The sequence below is a fragment of the Helicoverpa armigera genome, chromosome 4 (assembly GCF_030705265.1).
Source record: "Helicoverpa armigera isolate CAAS_96S chromosome 4, ASM3070526v1, whole genome shotgun sequence".
Lineage (NCBI taxonomy): Eukaryota > Metazoa > Arthropoda > Insecta > Lepidoptera > Noctuidae > Helicoverpa > Helicoverpa armigera.
This window is the reverse complement of record NC_087123.1, coordinates 935,051-957,501: the sequence shown is the minus strand read 5'-3', so window position 1 is coordinate 957,501 and position 22,451 is coordinate 935,051. Positions and strand designations below refer to the sequence as shown.

The 22,451-nt window shown below is 40.1% G+C and overlaps 2 protein-coding genes across 2 annotated transcripts; one reads left to right on the top strand and one right to left on the bottom strand.

Moving 5' to 3' along the window:
- Positions 1-477: 477 nt before the first annotated feature.
- LOC110370465 (protein Spindly) lies at positions 478-4,256 on the bottom strand. The gene is made up of 5 exons (XM_064034187.1): positions 3,449-4,256; positions 3,280-3,371; positions 2,883-2,997; positions 2,366-2,498; positions 478-1,711 (listed from the first exon to the last, which is right to left on the bottom strand). Exons 1-5 carry the CDS (start codon positions 4,140-4,142, stop codon positions 1,459-1,461), a joined length of 1,287 nt encoding a protein of 428 aa, XP_063890257.1. The 5' UTR covers positions 4,143-4,256; the 3' UTR covers positions 478-1,458.
- A 132-nt stretch (positions 4,257-4,388) lies between these two features.
- Sec8 (Secretory 8) lies at positions 4,389-22,146 on the top strand. Its single transcript, XM_064034295.1, has 18 exons — positions 4,389-4,567; positions 4,915-5,076; positions 5,932-6,101; positions 6,408-6,561; positions 6,959-7,082; positions 7,589-7,746; positions 8,190-8,404; positions 8,901-8,997; positions 15,544-15,703; positions 16,398-16,533; positions 16,935-17,084; positions 17,162-17,775; positions 18,652-18,761; positions 19,162-19,293; positions 19,669-19,824; positions 20,116-20,280; positions 20,630-20,818; positions 21,288-22,146. Exons 1-18 carry the CDS (start codon positions 4,511-4,513, stop codon positions 21,450-21,452), a joined length of 3,114 nt encoding a protein of 1,037 aa, XP_063890365.1. The 5' UTR covers positions 4,389-4,510; the 3' UTR covers positions 21,453-22,146.
- The last annotated feature ends 305 nt before the right edge of the window (positions 22,147-22,451 follow it).

Here is a 22,451-nt window from a genome sequence, read left to right as displayed (position 1 = left end):
CTATATGCTGCCTTATTTTGACTTTAAAAAGATATACTATATACTTCACAACTCCGTAGAAAGGACCATGCGTCAATTTCTATCCATTTTAATATTGCTCAACAGCATTTAAACTTAAATCACATGAAAGCTTTTGGGGACCTACATTTTATTCTATGGCAGCAAAACTCGAATCGAGAGTGAACTGTGTCCGACCATTGACAAAATGTATGACATAGGTCTTATCACTGTTAAGCAATATTGAAAAATAGGTACCTACAGTGTTCATACGAAAGTGCCCATGTTCCTTTCACAAAGATTGTCACTATAAATACATATCAACTTATTCAGACCTAGCTCACTACTAAGAATTAGTTTTTAAAAGCCTTAATTTAATTCATCATTGTAATAGTAAAACAATTTTGAAATACTCAACAAAATATTGACGTGTAGGTCCCTCTCAACAGAAAACATATTTTTTAAAAACATTCTTCTATACAAAACAAAACTTGAAATCGTTACTAAACCTCAAAAACAACATACTACCAACTCCATTTTAAACTTGTATCATCTTCCTAGAATATTGTTCCATCGAATTTTAGAGAAACACCACAAATAGTTCCGCATAGACTTATTCTATCGATATAAAGATGAACGAAAATATACAGAAACTTCTGGTTTAAACAAGATTACTAGTATGTGCAAGATATATTTAAATTAGAAGCTGAATAATATCCATTAAGTTTCGATTCGATAGGTACTGTTCTATCAATATCGACTAAATTGAATATAACAAGTTTTGCACTATTTGTGGTATTAACTCCTTTTCTTATTTTTTAAGAAATAAGTTAAAAAATATACAAAATTATGACCAAAAGAAAATAATACGCTATAGTTAATATTTAAATCTTTATCTGTTTCTAACCAACATTTTTTTTACTTTTGATATTACATAATAATTTACTGACGAACACGGAATAATAAAGAAATGGAATAGACTACACATTTTTTTCTTTATGTATTTGTGATTCTAGCAGTGTATTCTTTCCATTTTTCTGTTGATCTGTGGTCACAATATTTCATTTTTTTTAAGTGTTTAGAAATTACGTCCCAAAATATAATTTAAAATATTCTTGTATTGTACTAGATATTGGATGTAAATAATGTAGATTGCAGTCGTTAATAAAATATTTGATTCTGTTTATAATAAGTCTTTAATTTATTGATTACTTATTCTAAGAGTACATATACAGTTTTAGGCTGCGTTGGAATATGATAAGAACTATGTTATTTATTTTACAGATGTCCCGCATCTTAAGTTTATAAAAGTGTTATTTAATGTAAAACATATAATGTATTATGTAACTTATCCTTTTCCTGAAACATAGTCTTAATAACTTTAAATTAACAAGACGTGAATTCCACCACTTCTATATCATATCACAACACAGCTATTACTTATTAAAATATAACTATCTACTAATTAAAAGACACTTTCTTCTTAACATCATCAACATTAGCTTTACTTCTTACTTGGACAGGAACTCTTGGCATTCCAATATCGATCTTATTATCTTCCCCACTAGTATCAGGTTTGCTCGCAGGGGACAGTTTTGTGGAGTTTGCTGTGAGTAAAGCTAGTTTTCTTCTCAGTTCCCTCACTTGGGCGGCGCTGGCGAGCTGAGCTGCACCTCGCGATAGTACGTCGGCTCTTAGTTGCTCGCATTCTGATCTGGAAATGTACAATCGAGATAATTATCTTATAATGTAATAATATTCCTTACAACGTTATCTTGACCCAAACTAAGCAGAGGTATGGATACTCATCGCTTGCCTAGTCTTTTCTTAACTATATTGGTGTCAGTCCAAACAACTGATTCCTGCCAGTACAAAAATTACGTTGAAACCCTCACGACAGATTCATATGTTGCAGTAAAACTGAGGCGAAAATCCGCCAGTGAGTCATTTGTTTGTTATGATCGACGTCACTTCGTGATTTCGTCACATAATCATATTGCGTTTTACGTTTACACACAGCCAGTAAAGGTAACCTACTATAGTTTAACTTGTTAACAAGCCTGGGAAAGGGCATAGGCTACTTTGTATACAGGACCGCGAAAGCAGATTGTTCGGGATGCAGTGGAACCTAGTATAATATGACCTAACTAGCGGCCGCTCGCAGCTTCGCCCGCGTGGTGTGTTGATAAAAAGCATCCTATGTGTTAATACCTATTTACATACCAAATTTCAACCAAGTTGGTCCAGCCGTTTTTGCGTGAAAGTTATCCTTTCATACAAGCATACATCCTCACAAACTTTCACATTTAGTAGGAGAAGAAGAAGAAGTAGGATAGAAGGATAACAACAATATTCATGACAAACTCACTTCAAATGTTCAAGCACAGCAGGCAGCCAGTCGTTGACGTTGTGGTCGCAGGGCTTGCTGAACCAACGCGCTAACTCCCGTCGCTGCTTCTCACACGCGCCTTCTAGCTGCGTGATGCGCTCCTCGTAGCTTTCTGTAAATCATTTACTTTGTATTAATAACTAGCTTCTACCAGCAATTTTATCTGGGAACCACTTTATGCACCTGGATAAACAATAGCCTATGTTATTCTGATGTATAAGTTATATTACCTCTAGGTTTTGCAGTCATATGCGTGTGAAGAAGCAAACACCAAGTCACAAATTTTTGCTTTTATAACATTACTATGCTGAGATAGTGTGCTATTTGATTTTAGGGCTCATAAGCACATTTCAAAAATAGTTTCCCTTCAGTCTGTCTTTTAGACAAGTAAAGTTTACATATTTAAAAGTACTTACTATCATTTCAATTATTTATTTTTGGTAAAAAACATGTACAACATTAAAAATAATAATCAATAAGTACTAAGTTAACATACCTATAAGTTCTCTGTCATAATGAGCTGCAGCCCCTGCCTGCTGCTCCCACACAGTCTGCTTCTCATGCAGTAAGGCATCTACCTCAGCTTGCTTGTTGGCCAGCTCTCGTCTTAACTGAAATAATTAAATATTTATATCAACCGTTAAAATCAAATAACATTACATAAATAATAGTTCAGAAAACTGGACTGTATTTGTTGTAACCATGCTGATAAAACTTCCAGCCTTGGATGGAGTAGGAAAATCAATAACAACACAAATATGGCTAGAAATTGAAGGGGAGGCAGCTTAGTCCTAGGAGATGGACACAGGAAACTGTTAATCCTTTTCCAGATATGGCTGATGAAACTGCAAGCAAGACCTAGTTTGAAATGGAAATAAGTATGTAATACTCACCCTAGAATTAGTTTGTTTCATTTGTGTGAGACTCTTGACCATTTCCTGCCTCTTGTCCTCAACTTCAGCAAATATGGAATTGCCCTTTGCAGCTATAACAATACAAAAACATTATAAGAAACAAAATTCAACAAAAACCAATTTTAGTTTATGTTTAAAAAAAATTTACCATGTGGTTGCAAGTCCTGTTGGGTGTCTGTGCATTGATGCAGCATGGCTTTGGCTTCAGCAAGCTCAGCAAGCGCAGTAGCTTCCCGCTCATTAGCCGCCCTGAGCTCCTCCCTACGCAAATCTGCCGCCACACGCATCTCCGCCATTTCCGATATCATCTCCTCAGCTTTCATCCGCCATGAGGCAATCTCCATCTTCGCTTCTTCAAGAGCCTCCTTCGATGCAGCAGCATCAGATAAAGCGCTGTTCACAGTCCTTCGAGCCTCTTCCAACTCCGAATTATCACGCTCAGGACTTTCACGCACTTTCAACGACTGCTCCTCTTTCAAATTCCGAATTTGTGTTTCGAACTTTTTAATTTCCACCGCATGTCGTTCAGTGATTTCTGTCCGCTCTTCTCTCAACTCGGATATCTCTTCTTGCAACGAAGTTATACGTGAAGTTAGATCGTTTTTTCGACGAGCATCGTCAGCCTGATAACTTTCTAATTCTGCGGTCAAATGTCTCTGAACGTCCAAGGCAGTTTGGTAACTTCTTCTAGCATCGTGTAGTTCTTGTTTCGTTGCCTCATAGCTGCTTGATAAGTTATCGTATTGTTTCTTGAGTAAATAATAACGCTCACTTAGCTCACCATTTGTTAATTCTTCTGCTTCTGTATAGTTGGTCTTGTTACTGATTGTGGAGTAATCCATTTCAAAGATAATCTTTTACGGATTATCCCTATATAAACTGCACTTGTTATCTATGAAGATTCGCAATATAATAATTAAAATACATTCACAATCACGAATCCACCTTGTAAACAAAACGGACTTTTTCAAAACCTAAAATGACAACACCATTGACAACCACATGTTTTCCATAAACTAAAATTTTCACTATCCAATCACATTATTGCTCTTCAATTTCCGAACGACACGCAAATGACATTATTTATTTTGACAACAGTCGTCGAGTTTGACGTTTTGATGACGGATTTGTTATTGGGGGCGTAGTGATATCATTAATTTTTATCACTGAAATTAAGGAAAACACCGTATTTATTAGCAAAATATACACAATGTCCTCTCCTCCTCCTACCAAACCCCCTCGGGGGGTCAAACAAGGAAAAGAAACAGTAAGTGTTACATTATTTCAACAGCAATCATGGAGCCACGGTATTCACGAGATAAAGTAAGGAATTTCTAATTTTCTATTTGTATTGGCCTATACGTTCAGCTTTCTTTTCTACAAAAAGTGTTAAATCATGCTCTTATTGCCAGCAATTTCAATTTATGGCCTTCTATCACTTACGAAGCAGGCTGTTTACTAGATACAAATCAGACACCAACTTAATGTTGGTTGACTATATTATACTTACTAGGTAAACGATCTACGATACTTAAATCATTAATATGAGACTTATACATATACCTCTTATTTCCATCCAATATTTACATACTAATGAAAACATAATCTCTTCAGAGTGGTTTGCTGATGTCAGTGATCCGCACTCTCTCAGCAAGTGAAACAAATGAACAGCGGGAGAAAGAGCGCGCCAAACTCGAGAAGGAGTACAAGAAGAGTGATGCAAGACTTGATGAGCTGGTGGAACAACATGCACAGGAGATCATGGATGTTATGCAGGTAAATGTTTGTTAAACATGGTTGAATCCAACAAGATGCCACTTATTTCTTGTCTCCAAGCACTCTCTTATTTACTCTTCTATATATACGAAATATATACTACCCTTTTATAATGTCCCTTATATCCTCCACTCATGTACTCCCCCAGTGTACTCATTGATATGTAAACATTCTTATATCCTCCCACGATTTACTACCTTTATTATAATGCTCCTGCTCCACCTGCGTTAGCGTTAACGTTAATGTCAATGGCCAACTACACGTTACTTATAGCATTAAAAAGGCGTGTTGGCTACACTTACGCAAAGAGTTAATCCCTCATGAAGTAACGCGTTAACATACATTAAAGAGATTAAACTCAGACACACAAAATAATTCTAAAAACTAAAGCTTTCTCATTTGACCATTCCATTATCGTGCTCGTAAAATGCAGTTACAACTTAAACAAAGTATCTACACTCGTCCTTGCATGCGTGCAATGAGATGGCATTAATGTAGCCAACATCACTTAGCGCTATAAGCTACGCACTAAAACCCTTTGATGCGTCCAAAAAACCGACACCCGAGTTATCGCTTAACGTTTAATGCTATTTATATTGCCATTAGTATAAATTGACATTAAAACGTTGGCCACATCTGCGTAATGCCAAAATTTAACGCGTTAAGACGCAGGTGGAGCAGTAGCATAAAGATTAATTTAATTTTAATAAAGATTAATTTAATTTAATATAACTGTGTACTCCTGTGAAGGTACTCATATATTCCCTTATGTACACCTAGGTAAGTACTTCCTCTCATAAAATATCTCGCTTACTCCACAATCATACTTAACATGAACTCTTTACACTCATACAGAAATTTGGCGCGGTTACAACAGCACTGTCAGTGTGGGGCCAGCACTGCGACGCGGTGGTCGCGCGACTCGGCGCGTGTCGCGGCTTGCTGCGGCTGCGGAGAGATGATCTGAGGAGACTGTGGGCGGATGCTCGTACCCATCATTATGCGCTACAGATGTTGACTGATATGTAAGTTTTATTATGTAGACTGCGTGTGGATCTAGCTATTTTTTAATTTTGTTGTTTTTGTGAAGGCAATTTCTCAACAAAACCAAATACAATCTGCTGACGGGTGAGCGTATTGGGAGCTGTCTTTTGGTAATTTTGACGTTCACAATTGCGATGTTGCAAGTTTGAATAAATGAGTTTGAATTCTGGCTACAGATTTTGGGTATAAAATAAAAAAAAACGTAAAAGAACACACCACAAAAATGTTTCCTACCTACATTGACCAAACTTTCCTTTCTTAAGCATTACCTATATTTTTGTCGACAGTGAACGCGTAGTAGTATCAGAGCGAGAAACCCGCGAGTCGCTGTCGGCGGGCCGCGTGCTCGCCGCCGCGCACACACTGAAGGCAGCTCTCGACACCGCCGACACTACGCTGTCGCATGTCGACGCTCTCAACACTACGAGGCAGCATTTACAGGTAATTACAGTATAAAATATATAGAGGTTCTCGTCCTTTCAAAAGCCCTTTTGGCAACCCTAAGGCAATATGTATTTATCAGTGTATATATTTATGTAGCTGTATGTAGATTATCAGTTGTGTTAGCACCCATAACACAAGTTAATTAATAACTTACCGTTAGCCCCATGCTAACCGACCGTGTGTGAAAATGTGTCCAGACATTATTTATTTATTTTATTTATTTATAAGGCTGTGTTCAGACCAAACTGACTGTCAGCAGCCGCATGTGAGCATATATATGAAAATATAATAAACTGCGTACCGTTGGCTTACTTTCGCTTCGGCGGCTGACAGTTTGGTTTTCACAAGAGTGGGACATCTGTGATGTTTTTTATTGATTTAAGTTTTGTTTCAGCAAAAGAAACGCGAGTTAGTGGAGGTGATAGTCCGTCGCGTGAGTGAGGCGGTGTACCGCGACGAGCGGGCGCCGCTCACACGACGCGTGTCCGCGCGACGACGTACTGCGCTCTTACTGGCAGGTGAGAATATAGATGATGATAAAAAAGAACTAAAATGTACTGTTTTCAGATATCCAAAAGTTCACATATTTTTCATTTTACAGTAGTTAAAAAGAGGGAGTACATAAATGTGGTAATTCTCGTTTTCTTAGTAGTACATCGGTGGTGGTTTTATTTGACTGAAACAAAATTCACAATAAACAATATGGCAGCGCGTTTTGCCGATAGCTCCTCCCTCTGCGGTCAGCGAGCTTGCTAAAAGATTACAATAGTTTACTTATGTCCTGTATTATCCTCCTCTTAACAAAGTATTTTATAAGAATCTTAAATATCACCCCATTTTAGACAGCCCATGTTTTGAGGATTCTAGCTGTACTTGTAACTAATAAGTAGATTACTACACCTAAAGACAATTTTATGGTAGATTTCGATATTTTCAACACGTAATCCCTTTCAGAAAAAGACGCAAAAGTATCCTCTTTATCTTTAACAAAGCCATATTATTTATTTCTATTCCCCTATTACAGAATTAACAAAAAGCGAAGAGGTAACGGATGCATACTTACAAGAAGTGACTCCGGAGTTCGAAGCCTCGTTGTCGGAGGAAGATAAAACGTTTGAGACTACGGTCATGATATCGCTTGAGGCTTTAGGCGTTTTGGAGCAGTTGAAAGAAGCCACTGAGGTATGTAGTATGTTGGTTTAGTATGTTAATGTAATTTTATTATTATTTTAAGATTAAAAAAATAATATAATGTTAAGCTTTGACAATGAGTAAAATTCTATATATAACAAAAAAAAATTGCCATAAAAAATCTTATTTCATAAATGGTGATATTGTGCCAAATTATTCTATAGATAGACAAAAGCTTGTAGATGGTTAAGGATGACAATTTAAGGATCCGGTTGGTGATTTGTGAATACCTTTAGAAACCATTGGATTAAAATGTATTTCTTAAATCTGGTATTTTTGTTTATGCATGAAAACACCGCACATTCTTATGACACTCATTTAAGGGTGTATTATTTTTGTCAGAATACTTGAGAAGTTGGAATCCAATATAGTCCTACAATATTCTTAATCCTTTTCTGTCACTCATAAACTTATTAAATTCTACTCTATTCCAGAAATTCAAAGTCCAAATACAGAACGAACTTCTAGAAGTAATAGACTCAGTTTCCCGCCGTATAATAGAGGAAGGCGAGGTTGAAGCTGATGCTGAGCTAGACGAGGACGGAGAGATGCCCGACAGCGAGGGAGTGACAGAGACGGGGAGACCGCTCGCGAGACTGGTTACGAGTTTAGGGGAGGAGTTTAGAGCTTGCGCTACTAGGAATAAAAGGTAAGGAGAAAAATCAAGCAAGTTGATGAATATGTACACTGTACAGAGTAAAAATATGACAGAAGAAGTTATGACACACAATAGTACAAGGATGCTGTTTATTTAAAAAAATCTCTTTCAGCAGACTCATAGTACACACTCATAGTAATAGGAGAGTTAGAACACTTTTTCTTCTTCTTTCTTTCACTTTTTCTTCTCTCGTTCTTTGTTTATCTTCTTTTTTTGGGCATCAGAGTTATAATTGTGCAGCATAAATTATATTAGGTGCAAAGGGATAGACATGCCAGATGGGCCCAGTTCAGCCTATTTAAACATTAGCTATCTTTACATTCAACACAAATTAGTTTGCAGCTAGATAACTTAAAACACGGGATACGCACTCTAATTTCAATCCGTGTACGGGAAGTAGATTCTCGTGCTGTGTGTGAAACCGCGCGCGGAATTTAGTACTTACTACTAAATAGAACCCTGTGTTTAGCCTCTGAAATATTTTTAGATTGTTACAACTATGGAGAGCTTCGCTGCAGAAGTATCGGCTGCCGGACACCTGTCTGCATACTGAACAACATTACTGGAGTGCTGTGCAACAAGTGGTGAGTTCACATGAATGTAAATACGATAATTCTTTTTTTATATCTTTGCTTAATAAAAACACGTGAATAGTCGATGGTTTCTTGTTCGATATCGTTATTGCAGTCAATATTAATCTACTTTTTGCTACAATGATGACAATTTGTCTAGTGATTATTTCGCCCAAATGTCGTTTATCAACTGTGAAACCAAAAAACTAAAATGTGTTAACAAATAAGCAAAAAAAGACATATCGAGAGAACACTATCACTATCACTTCGAGTAATATAAAAGTTATTATTTGAATTTATGAACCAAAAAATCTGTCCTTTTGCTATCAACAATCCCCCAATAGACAACAAACATGTTCATTTTAACTCAAAATACTCCCCCACAGCTACAACTGCTGCTAACAGAGTACCTAGAGATAGAGAGTGTGAACTTAGCGGCACAACGTTCCGTCGCCGCAGTGACCGACACTACGGAGCTGCGGCTCGCAGACTATTTCACTAGGAAACGACCTAAACTGTCCTTCAAATATATCTATTCTAAGTCAAAATACTCCCCCACAGCTACAACTGCTGCTAACAGAGTACCTAGAGATAGAGAGTGTGAACTTAGCGGCACAACGTTCCGTCGCCGCAGTGACCGACACTACGGAGCTGCGGCTCGCAGACTATTTCACTAGGAAACGACCTAAACTGTCCTTCAAATATATCTATTCTAAGTCAAAATACTCCCCCACAGCTACAACTGCTGCTAACAGAGTACCTAGAGATAGAGAGTGTGAACTTAGCGGCACAACGTTCCGTCGCCGCAGTGACCGACACTACGGAGCTGCGGCTCGCAGACTATTTCACTAGGAAACGACCTAAACTGTCCTTCAAATATATCTATTCTAAGTCAAAATACTCCCCCACAGCTACAACTGCTGCTAACAGAGTACCTAGAGATAGAGAGTGTGAACTTAGCGGCACAACGTTCCGTCGCCGCAGTGACCGACACTACGGAGCTGCGGCTCGCAGACTATTTCACTAGAAAACTAGCTAAACTGTTCCCCTCTTATTATAAAAACTGCCGCAAGTAGTGGTTTAAACCCGACTGAAGACGTCTTGGTTTGTTACGCTACTTACGATAGTCTTCACATCCTTATTACAAAACGTAGACTAAGAGAAGACTGTTTAGTACTTCGATTTGTCTATGGTTCATTTAATATCCACAGATTATAAGCAACAAATATTTAAATCATTCGTTGAATCGTTCCGAATTCTATGCGCCGTTCCTTTTTACATTATTTTGTTAAGTCTATTTTGATGAAAAATAATTAACTATGATAATAAAAAAAATATCTCTGCAGTTGAAAATATTACTTTTTATTATTTAAAGGTAATTTTATATTTCTAGTATCTTTTAACGATATACATGATCCAATTATTCTCTTTTAAACAACTATCGAGTTTGCGCGTATAACGGAACGTCAGCGCGCGTATCAGAGTTATGTTTTGTTTTTAGGTTAGAAATAATTTGGATTATTTTCATCCCGATTTAAATGATTAAATAAGACGTTATGCATCTAATTAGAACCTCTTCAAAATTAAGTGCACAATAACTTAAACACAGAATATCGTGTGCATTAAATTACCAAAAGAAAATGAAACATTTGAAACAACATAAAAGTAGAAAATTATATTTTATTCCGATGTCTATTTATACAGTCAAATGCACTGATTCATGTTGGACACTGTTCTTCATCACACAATCTTGTTCCCTTTCTCATCTAGGCATTTTTGTACATTTTAGCAAGCTTCCAGTCTTTTACAAACATTGCATATTACTGTCAGAGATACGGCGTGCAAAACGCCAAAATAGTCTTGAATCTGTAAATAAACAGTAGACTGTATGATAATCTGATATATTTTCGCAGTTTCATCAAAATCTATGTGGTAGTTTGTGCGTGGAACATAAACAAACATCCATAATAAAAACTTTGACTCTTATACAATTAATTAGGATGTTTTGGCAACCTACTTGCACTGTAAAGGCTACTTAAGTACTTTATGGCGAGCCCAGTTGAGCATCATAGGATCATCCTGGATTATCATCATGCATTCAATTGACTATTATTTCGAAAAACGTAAATCGATATTTATATCGATAAAAATTGTCGTGAGGTAATTTGAAGAGATTTTGTCGATGACGCATTCTGTTGGGTCCCCGGACACTCTCAATAGTATTCTAACACATCCAAGTATTCCAAATCACACATATTTATATCCACTTTCGTTTTTTTCATCACAAAACAAATAACCTCAAAAGTAAATAATGTCGGAATTTGACGTTTGTCGACTAAGTACTGCAGTTAAACTAGGGGGCTCGATGGTTTATCTTTTGTACTACAGATAGTAATAGGACTTGCGATAAACTGCGTTTTGTAATAACGTTTTTTCAAGGTCGTACTTAAAGGTGGATTATTAAAGGTAGTACAAAAGCCGATACTTATTTGATACCGCGTTTTATAATAAGAGGGTTCAAGATTATATCTATTTTTAACCGACTTCCCAAAAAGGAGGAGGTTATCAATTCGGCCGGTATGTTTTTTTTTTCTATGTATGTACATCGATTACTCCGAGGTTTATAGACCGATTTACGTGATTCTTTTTTTGTTCGACTCGGAATAGCTGCCAGTTGGTCCCATAGTCATCAGGTCAGGATCTGATGATGGAAACCCTGAGAAATCGAGGGCAACCTTCGAAATTTGTAGGCATACATAGGGTAAAAACTTGATACTCAGGTGTATGCTTAAAAGCACTATTCAACAGTGAAGATTTGGAGCTGACCTGATGATGGAGACCAGAGAGGGCCGAGGGAACTCGACAACTGAATATGTAAACTACCTCGTGTTTGGGCTTAAATTATTTGTATTGACAAGACCTTTGCAACAGTGAAGGTTTGGAGCTGACCTGATGATGGAGACCAGAGAAAGTCGAGGGAACTCGACAACTGAATATGTAAAATACCTCGTATTTGAACCTATATTCTTTGTATTGATGAGAACTTCCCACTTATATGGATATTGACAATTATTCGTATCACTGAAAAACAGTAAATAAAAAACTTTTTTACAAAAAAATTAAACCGACTTCCCAAAACACTAAAAAGCAAAAAAAAACTAATTTTAGGTGCATCGGCCTAGAAGTCGGTGGCAAAATTAACTTAGTATAGTTCGGCCGTTCAGAGAATGCGTTCCTGACACCTATCAGTTAGTCAGGACTAGTGATGGGCACAACATAACACTGAGTTCGTTACCGTTCCCCCAAAATAAACCGCCGCATTATTTTAAGAGTATAATCAGCCCCTGTGTCTAGCATTTGTGGACTATGAGAAGGCCTTTGACTCGGTTGAAATCTGGTCTGTTCTGGAGTCCCTGCAGCGTTGTCAAGTAGATTGGCGATACATCCAAGTGATGAGATGTCTCTACGAAGCCGCTACAATGTCCGTCCAAGTACAGAATCAGCAAACAAGGCCCATACCGTTGCATCGAGGAGTGAGACAAGGGGATGTTATTTCCCCGAAACTGTTCACTAATGCAATGGAGGATTTGTTCAAGACGCTGAACTGGAAAGGACGCGGCATCAACATCAATGGCGAACACATCTCTCACTTGAGATTTGCTGACGATATCGTCATCATGGCGGAAACGCTGCAGGACCTACAACAGATGCTGAACGACTTGGCTGAATCTTCTCTACGCATCGGCCTACGGATGAACTTGGACAAAACCAAGGTCATGTTCAATGAACATGTTCTACCGGAACCGATTGCGATACACGGCGCCGTTCTCGAAGTTGTTCGGAAATATTTATACCTCGGGCAGACATTGCAGTTAGGTAGAAACAACTTTGAGGACGAGGTGAATAGGAGAATTCAGTTGGGTTGGGCTGCATTTGGGAAGCTACGTCGAGTCCTAACATCGTCGATCCCACAGTGCCTAAAGACAAAAGTCTTCAATCAGTGCGTCCTACCTGTCATGACCTACGGAGCCGAAACGTGGACACTGACGGTACGGCTGGTCCACAAGTTTAAAGTCGCTCAGCGGGCTATGGAAAGAGCTATGCTCGGCGTTTCTCTGAGGGATCGCATCAGAAATGAGGTAATCCGTCAGAGAACCAAGGTCATCGACATAGCCTACCGAATCAGCAAGCTGAAGTGGCAGTGGGCTGGCCATATTAGCCGAAGAACCGATAACCGTTGGGGTAAACGAGTTCTAGAGTGGAGACCACGCCTCGGCAAACGTAGTGTAGGACGTCCTCAGGCACGGTGGAGTGATGACTTGCGCAAGACGGCTGGCAGGAGCTGGATGCGAGAAGCCGAAAATAGATCTCAGTGGCGTGCACTTGGAGAGGCCTATGTCCAGCAGTGGACTGCGATAGGCTGATGATGATGATGATGATGATTATTTTAAGATTATTTTCGTTTTAAATTGGCGGAATCATTTAAAATTTATATTTTATTTATTTAAGTGGAAACCAAAAAAAGGTAATATTCATATAATAAAATCGTTTTATTTATTCTTTGTTACAAAGTTACAATCAGTATTTCTATGCAATAAAGTAAGTACATTGAATTGAATGTGCGTACAGAATGTTAATCAGACTCCGATTCGCTTGAGGAGGTGGTGTCTTCATCATCATCTTCGCCTACGTGTATATTAGGTATTATCAATAACAGAATCAATCCTGATATCTCGGTCTAAATCTTCCAAAATCAGGTTTTTAGAGCTCTACCTCACTGGGACGATATGGCGACGTCGCCAGCGGCACAGGTCTGGCTACTTCTGGCATCCAAATGTCGCCAAGTCGAGTGGCCATGGCGTCTCGACAGTCAATTGTTTACGTCGTCGCTCAAGAAATTGCAAGCTGACTGGCGACCACATTGGCGACTGTGTGAGGGAGGTGCGCTTTACCGTGTACATTATAGTGGCTACTGTGGCCACGTCGCCAAGTTGCCACGGTAGCCAGAAGCCACATAGGGAACTGTAGCTCGTGGCCACGCCTCCAATTTGGCGACGTTACCAAACCGTCGCCAAGTGAGTTAGGTTCCATACATTTCAATACTAACTGCTTGGATACGTAGCCGGCGACGTCGCCATTGGCGTCCTAATGAGGCAGGGCACTTAGTCTTAGCGCACGAAACGACAACAAATGACTATTTAGCGTCACAAAATGACGGCCCATGATGCCATTTGGGGTTACCATTTTCAACCTAAATATAAAAATGCTACTTTCTTTCGCGCGTTCAGTTTGATCATAGTTTTTTTTTATATTTCATAAAAGTTATCCTATAGTCCATTATTTTCAAATTCTTAAAAAGAAAAACAAAACGTATTATTTTATATTATAAGTATAACTGTATAAGAACCATCAACCAGAACAGATTACGATACTTGCCTGTTATTTTTAGCACAGCACTACAAATATAAAGCGCTGACATAACCTTGTAATAGCGCAGTATAGATTTAGAAAAATATTGTTTACCAAGTTATTTGACACTCAATTTGGCACAAAATTACAACATTCATTGATTATTATTGATATAATAATGTTGTTTTAATGCTCAACAATTGTTAAAACGATAAACAACCAGCAAAAATATTTTTATCGTACTGCAACGCCATTACAAAGTTACGTCGTCAGTTCAATCGCGATGTGTCAGAAACGCATTCTCTGAGCGGCCGAACTATAACATCCATTAGACACCGACTTCTAGGCCGATGCACCTAAAATTAGTTTTTTTTTGCTTTTTAGTGTTTTGGGAAGTCGGTTTAATTTTTTTGTAAAAAAGTTTTTTAACTTAAAATACTCCCCCACAGCTACAACTGCTGCTAACAGAGTACCTAGAGATAGAGAGTGTGAACTTAGCGGCACAACGTTCCGTCGCCGCAGTGACCGACACTACGGAGCTGCGGCTCGCAGACTATTTCACTAGGAAACGACCTAAACTGTCCTTCAAATATATCTATTCTAAGTCAAAATACTCCCCCACAGCTACAACTGCTGCTAACAGAGTACCTAGAGATAGAGAGTGTGAACTTAGCGGCACAACGTTCCGTCGCCGCAGTGACCGACACTACGGAGCTGCGGCTCGCAGACTATTTCACTAGGAAACGACCTAAACTGTCCTTCAAATATATCTATTCTAAGTCAAAATACTCCCCCACAGCTACAACTGCTGCTAACAGAGTACCTAGAGATAGAGAGTGTGAACTTAGCGGCACAACGTTCCGTCGCCGCAGTGACCGACACTACGGAGCTGCGGCTCGCAGACTATTTCACTAGGAAACGACCTAAACTGTCCTTCAAATATATCTATTCTAAGTCAAAATACTCCCCCACAGCTACAACTGCTGCTAACAGAGTACCTAGAGATAGAGAGTGTGAACTTAGCGGCACAACGTTCCGTCGCCGCAGTGACCGACACTACGGAGCTGCGGCTCGCAGACTATTTCACTAGGAAACGACCTAAACTGTCCTTCAAATATATCTATTCTAAGTCAAAATACTCCCCCACAGCTACAACTGCTGCTAACAGAGTACCTAGAGATAGAGAGTGTGAACTTAGCGGCACAACGTTCCGTCGCCGCAGTGACCGACACTACGGAGCTGCGGCTTGCAGACTATTTCGCTAAGAAACGACCGCAGAGACGACGACCTAAACTGTTCAAGCTTTCAGGTAAGATATTAGATTGTATTAAAATTTAATTCTCAACTACATTGTCCGTCAGTTGCACAAAGCTCCATTAACAAACTCGGCTGACTTGCTGACTCTTTCTTTGTCAGCAAGATAAAAAGTGTCAGCAATAGATTTAATGCAGATTTAACTTTAATGGAGCTTTGTGCAACTGACGGTGTTTCCACAAAACTTTACTGAGTTTAATTTGGATAGGGGAATACAAAAGGGCGTAGGGGTAGTACATAAGGGAGTATATAGGGGAGTAGATAAGGGTAGTACATAAGGGAGTACATGGGGATAGTACATAAGGGAGTACATAAGGGAGTGAAGAAGGGAGTATATAGTGGTAGTATATAAGGGAGTACATAGGGGAGTACATAAGGGTAGTAATTAAGGGAGTACATAGGGGTAGTACATAAAGGAGAACATAGGGGTAGTACATAAGTGAGTATATAGGGTTAGTACATAAGGGAGTTCATGGGGTAGTATATAAGAGTATCGATTGTAGATTTTGGAGTACGTAGGGGTAGTTCATACAAGAATATATAGCAATAGTACATAACAGAGTGCCTATAGTTAGTACATAGGGGAGTAGGGTCTGTGTGTCTTTGAAATAAAAATGTAGACCACAATAACATGTCTTCTTACAATTCTTGTCTGTCTTAGATCTTCTTACAAAGTGTCGTTTGTTCAGGTCCCCCGGCGGTATCGCCGAGCTTGTCAGCAAGACGTCACAACTACCCGCTGGTGTGTCGGCCGGATCCCGCACACTTGCATGCAGTGTTGCCAGCCTTGCATCCTCTGTGTGCTCACATCGAACCTGTTACTGGGTGAGTGAATGTCATCAGATTTTTTATGCGTTGAACGTTTTTGCGCAACTTTGCGCTAAAGTACTGCGCAACTGTGCGCAAAATACTAAGCAACTGGGCAACTAAGCATGGAAGTAGGTACTTAATATTAATTGAGTATCAAGACTAACATTTCTGTGGTGCATTCATGTATGAACTCTTCCCGAAGAACATTTTTAACCTTTCTCAAATGTCATTTTACTTTCGTCTGTTCAAAAAGTGTTCCAACTTTATAATCATTTTGCTATGACTTCGGCGAATGATGTCATCATAAACCTTCTTTTGTCTCGTATTCATGAGCTCACCATCGTTCACGTCTCACGGGGCTCTTCTCAATTTCAAAGATATTCCAAATTCAAACAAACGTTCTACTTGTCACACAGGGGCGGGGAGTGTTCTCTCCGCGCGTTCATCACGGACTACGTGCGCTGCGGCGAGTCCGAGCGCCTCGCGTCCGCCGCCAGGCTGCACATAGACGACGCCATGCGGGCACCCAGCGCCTGGCGGGAGCGGGCGCCGCACCAGGGACCTGGGTCAGTGATGGCTAAGTTAATATCGCAGTTTCCATTTTTGCAAGGCTTTTAGTGCTAAAATACAGATTGATTGACAGGTCTCGTCAGCGCACAATCTTCACATGTTGCGGTACTGGGTGGCGAGCTGTCGCGGACACAGCGCTAGCCGCGCGTCGCTGCGGCGCGTGCGGCGGCTTGGAGGCTCTGCGCGCGACTGGCGCCGCCCTCGCCGCGCTCGCCACGCACTGCCGGGCGGCGCATGCGCGGCTCTGTCCTACTACTGCACAAGGTACAGTGTGTCGGCACGTGCGGCGGCTTGGAGGCTCTGCGCGCGACTGGCGCCGCCCTCGCCGCGCTCGCCACGCACTGCCGGGCGGCGCATGCGCGGCTCTGTCCTACTACTGCACAAGGTACAGTGTGTCGGCACGTGCGGCGGCTTGGAGGCTCTGCGCGCGACTGGCGCCGCCCTCGCCGCGCTCGCCACGCACTGCCGGGCGATGCGCGGCTCTGTCCTACTACTGCACAAGGTACAGTGTGTCGGCACGTGCGGCGGCTTGGAGGCTCTGCGCGCGACTGGCGCCGCCCTCGCCGCGCTCGCCACGCACTGCCGGGCGGCGCATGCGCGGCTCTGTCCTACTACTGCACAAGGTACAGTGTGTCGGCACGTGCGCCCAAGCCGAGCCTCGCGAAATAAGTCACGAGCTGCCATCAAGTTCGCCGTTTGAATTTCATCGGATACCGCAGACGCAGTGTGTATTCTGACTAACGATTCCATATTCCTTAGTCTTATGCTACGGCCGCACTCATCGCGATAACATTCGGGCGATAAACTTCGTCTTCGGGCTACGGCGAATCTTGGTGGCCACATATAATAGACGAAGTTTATCGCTCAAATGTTATCGCGATGTACAAACGCAAAAACAACATGGACGCCGCGGTTGCTCTGTATTTTATGGCAGCAAATAATTATTTTTTATTAAACCAGTTAACTTGGTAAACTTCGTCTCTCCCAGCTCCAGATTTGAAAGTTTTTTTTTTCTTGTTTAGGTGTTGCCTATAGTATGCCATGAGGGAGTCGCGTTTTTTCTTCAAATCTTCCACCGTACATGCCCAGCTTAAGTTGTTTTTAATCCTCAACCAAGCGTCATAGCAGAGATCTTTTCTTTTATGGCCAGTTTCTAATGGGTTCCACAATATCGGCTCAGTCTCATAATTCGCAATGAATTCTAAAATTTTTTCGTTGCTCCAATCCATGTTCGTTCAGCACTGTAGTGAAAACTATAGAGAAAATACTAGCGTTGAAAACACGTCCGCTTGGCCGATGCGTACGGGCCGACTGAAGTGTGGCCGCGCACCGCGAAGTTCATCGCAATAAAACCCTTTGATCTGCGAGAGTTTACCGACAGCGAAACGATAAGCCCGAAGCTTCGCCCGAAGTGCCGAAATGTTCGCGAATACTTGGCTACACATATCGCGATAACGTGAATATTCGGGTTATCGCGATGAGTGCGGCCCAGGGGTTATAGATAAAGCTTTTTGACGCTTAGAGGTATCATTTCCGATAAATAAATTCTCGTTTTCTTCCTAGGACCACCAAGAGCTCAAAAGTGGTTGGCCGATGACGACATCGTAAGATTCCTACAGTCACTACCCAACTGGACTGCTGCTATACAACAGGATGCGAAGCTTAACGCTGACGTAAGTATATACTTCCGTAATTTAAGTGTAAGTGAAAAGATGATAAATTATACAGGACAAAAAAAACTTTTTTTGAAAATCAATACTATATCATTCTACTTATCATTGCGAATATTTTTTTCCTCTACACTACCTCCGGGAATAGCATAGTTTAGAAGATATTAAAGGTTAAAGATTGTTCAGGATAAAAATATGTAATTTTTACATTAAAATTAAGTTTGCAACTATTATTTGTAACCCCAACACAAACTACTTACTAAAAAATTTACTTGATTTTATTTTTTTTACTGGAAACCGACCCCAACATCGTTGGGACAAAGGCTCGGAGTATGATGATGAACTATTTATTTATAAATGGGACTTACCTACTTGTATTTTTGTTTATTTGTTCTTGTAACAGGATTTAAAGCAAGCATATGAACGTGAAGCAGAGATCCTAGGTTCGAGTCTCGGTGATGGCGCCGTCACTCGCAAGGAAATCATTTCTGATATCAACGCGCTTGCTGATCTAGCTGTGTTATGTGAGACTATGGTAAGTATGTACTTTGTTTTTTAGATTTTTGAGATGAAATAATTGGGGAAAGGTTGGGAAAGGTTTAGTAATAAGAATTTACCGTGTATTTTTATCTAAGTTGTGCCTTATTTTTCTAGTAATTAATATGCTTAATTAAAATAGAGAGATATAATGACCTAGAATAAAATAGATGGGTCATTTCTCGGGATTAGGTAAATAGACACATTTTGTTTATTATTCTTCGTGGTCTGTGTGAAAATATTAAAATAAATTGTTTTTAACTTTTTTAATTAAAAGGAAAACACCAATATTTTTTGGTAAAAAAGTTTGGAAATCGCCATGCTCTAAACAATTTTACCCAATTCTTATATCACCCTATTTTTTACTTCCCAGGACTGGCTAAGCACCAACATCAGGGGTCTGCCATCAGTGCTGGGAGGTCCGGGAGGCCTCACGAAGCTTTCTGACAAGTTCCTCAACGATTTATCCTCAGCCGCCATGATATTCGACGAGATAGCACATAAGTGTTTACTGTTTCTTCATTTAGAGGTAAGTTTTGCGCTAACCAATTCTAAACCAGTAAATAATTATACATGGTGATTGGTAACCATAGCATAATCTTGCACTATGTTATAATACAGGTCATTCCCAACATTTTTCACCTTTAAGGTGGAATTCCGTGGATAGCGGCTGTCGTAGCCGCGCGCGGCTTACGACAGTCGTCGGCCGCGCGCGACAATAGTCAACCTATGAAAATGTATGGCGCCGCTGCCGAGGTCCGCGACACAAGCGCGCTGCAAAAACACACCATTATTAAAATATTTTACTTTTAACTCACAGTTACGCATCGAATGCTTCCACTACCTGGGTCAAGAGGACCGCGTGGACGGCGCGGATGACACTCAGAGCGATGGATCGCCGGCGGGCGGGGCGGCGTTGTTAGCACATGCGTTACTGACTTTCCATGAACATGCTGCACCTGTGTTGGCGCCGCATAGACTTACCGTATGTATTTTTGGCAGTTTTTTATCGACGGCAAAAATCATCAAATGATCCCTTCCGCTGTGGGTTAGCGGTGAGAGAGTGTCAGAATTTTACTGATTAAAATCCATCGTGTTCCTTCGTAGGCTTTTTATGTACTAGTGCCGCGGTAACTCTTTCGAACAATCCCGCAGCCCCGGATGTATTTTTGGACCTAGGAGGTGACTTTTTATCACCAACAAACTTTTTTATGTAGAATATGTTTGACAGCTTTTGTATAGATGATATTTTAAACGGCAATATTTATTTCTCAGATGGAAGTAAACTGATGCTTGAATTTCTGTGTATCTAATATTACGTTCTCATCCTACAGTACGTGCTAGCGGGTCTGGGTGAGATGATGTCGGCAGGCGTGGTGTGGCGCTGGCAGGGCGAGGCGGGGGCTCGAGGCGACAACGCGCGCCTCGCCACGCTGCGACACTGCCTCGCGGCTCTCTCGCTGCCTCACCGCGGCCTGCACCGAGCTCACGCGTATTTACACCTACTGACTTGCACGCCACAGGTAAACACATACATGAAAGGAAAATTTAAATGTCTTATATTCGCGTAAGTGTCAGAAATCTATACAAGAAGTGGAACATCACGGTACGCCACTGCCGACTATAACTTATGCTGTTATGACATTTATTTTCTGAGCTTCATCTTCCAAACTAGTCGGATTTTAATAATGTTTTCATAATAGAAAATCTTCGTATTGATGACTAGAATAACTAGGTTTGGTTTTCAAAAAATATTATTTTTACACTCTGTATAATCATTCAATCCTATGCATTGAATTTGAATCAATACAAATATGAATTTAATAAGTTTTTGCTTTTGCTAAAAAATATAGAAGCTTCCTTCTTTTTTTGAAGTTCCTGAGATAAATACGGTCGTACACAAAAAATACCAGACAAAAATATTCCCCACTCAGTATTGCCAAAATCAAACAACATTTACCCATCAACTAACCTTTTTAAATCTATTCACAGGAAATAATAACATCAGTTCGCGAGAAAGGCGCTCAATTCACGGAGCTAGAATACTTAAACGCTTTCAAAGTGATAGAAACTCGTCGAGGAATATCACCCACAGATATGAAGATGCATTTGAAGCAACTATCTGCCGCATTGGGCCATGTGGGCGTCACTGTGTAGACTGAATTATTTAAAAAAAGGTTTAGTCTTTGTATGAAAACTTTTTGGTTCATATTTATGGCAGATAGATTGTGTAGAGTGCAGTATATGCAGTAATTTAATAAAGAATCGATAAAAAAATTGGAAGATGGATTCTAATATTATTAAGGGGTCTACACACCAAAGCCGCTGACCCGGCGGCACAGCCCGACGGCTTAGTGCCGGCGGGTTAACCCGGTGGCTTCAGAATGTCCAAGCCGAACGACTTTGCCGGCGGCACGACAGCCGCGGCATATGGTGTTCTAATAATTGTCAAATACTCTATGAAAGCCGGCGGGCAACTGACTGAGTGAGTGGAGAGGGATGCCGGCGGCATCGGCATGCTGCCCCGCCGGCTTGCCCGCGCGGGCGCAAGCCGGCGGCATGATTGTACAAAATAAGGCCCGCGGGTTGGGCCGCCGAGCTGTGCCGCCGGCATCAGCGGCTTTGGTGTGTTGACCCCTTTATGTTCTATTAAAATTATAAGTTGTATTTTTTTTTACTAAGTAATAAGCTTGGCGTGCCTTAGCAGTGTTATTTACAAGAAAGTATTTAAAAAGACAGTTATAAATGTATTATTTTAACTTATTTCACGCAGAATGTAATATTGTCATGTATAATTTATTAGTTGTAAGTGCAATTATGTATTATTTGCATTAAAATTATTATTTACACAATCAAAGTTTTTCATTTTAATTAGGTATTCCAAGTGCTATGTTGAGACACATTATGGAATCAGGCGTTTTATTCGAAGGTTCCAATCACTTGAGTCAATACCATTTTATTGTTTTACATAATGAGTCCCTTCCATTGAGTAATGGTGCAATTAAACTTGATTGCCCATAAAAATCAAACAAAACATTAAATGAGCCTACGCCTGTGTTTTGGTTTAAAACAATTTAAATTTTGACTTCTCAATGTCGCGGTTTTCCCTGTTCAAGTGAATTTCATAAAACGGAAAACTGGGAAAACTAGATCCCA

Excerpts from the sequence above, each read along its gene's own strand:
- Sec8 (XM_064034295.1), top strand. The coding sequence starts at position 4,511 with ATGTCCTCTCCTCCTCCTACCAAACCCCCTCGGGGGGTCAAACAAGGA. Across the intron at positions 15,704-16,397 it reads TAAACTGTTCAAGCTTTCAG|GTCCCCCGGCGGTATCGCCG; the intron begins GTAAGATATTAG and ends TCGTTTGTTCAG. Across the intron at positions 17,085-17,161 it reads GCGCCGCACCAGGGACCTGG|GTCTCGTCAGCGCACAATCT; the intron begins GTCAGTGATGGC and ends ATTGATTGACAG.
- LOC110370465 (XM_064034187.1), bottom strand. The coding sequence starts at position 4,142 with ATGGATTACTCCACAATCAGTAACAAGACCAACTATACAGAAGCAGAA. Across the intron at positions 3,372-3,448 it reads ACAGGACTTGCAACCACATG|CTGCAAAGGGCAATTCCATA; the intron begins GTAAATTTTTTT and ends GTATTGTTATAG. Across the intron at positions 2,499-2,882 it reads TTATGACAGAGAACTTATAG|AAAGCTACGAGGAGCGCATC; the intron begins GTATGTTAACTT and ends AATGATTTACAG.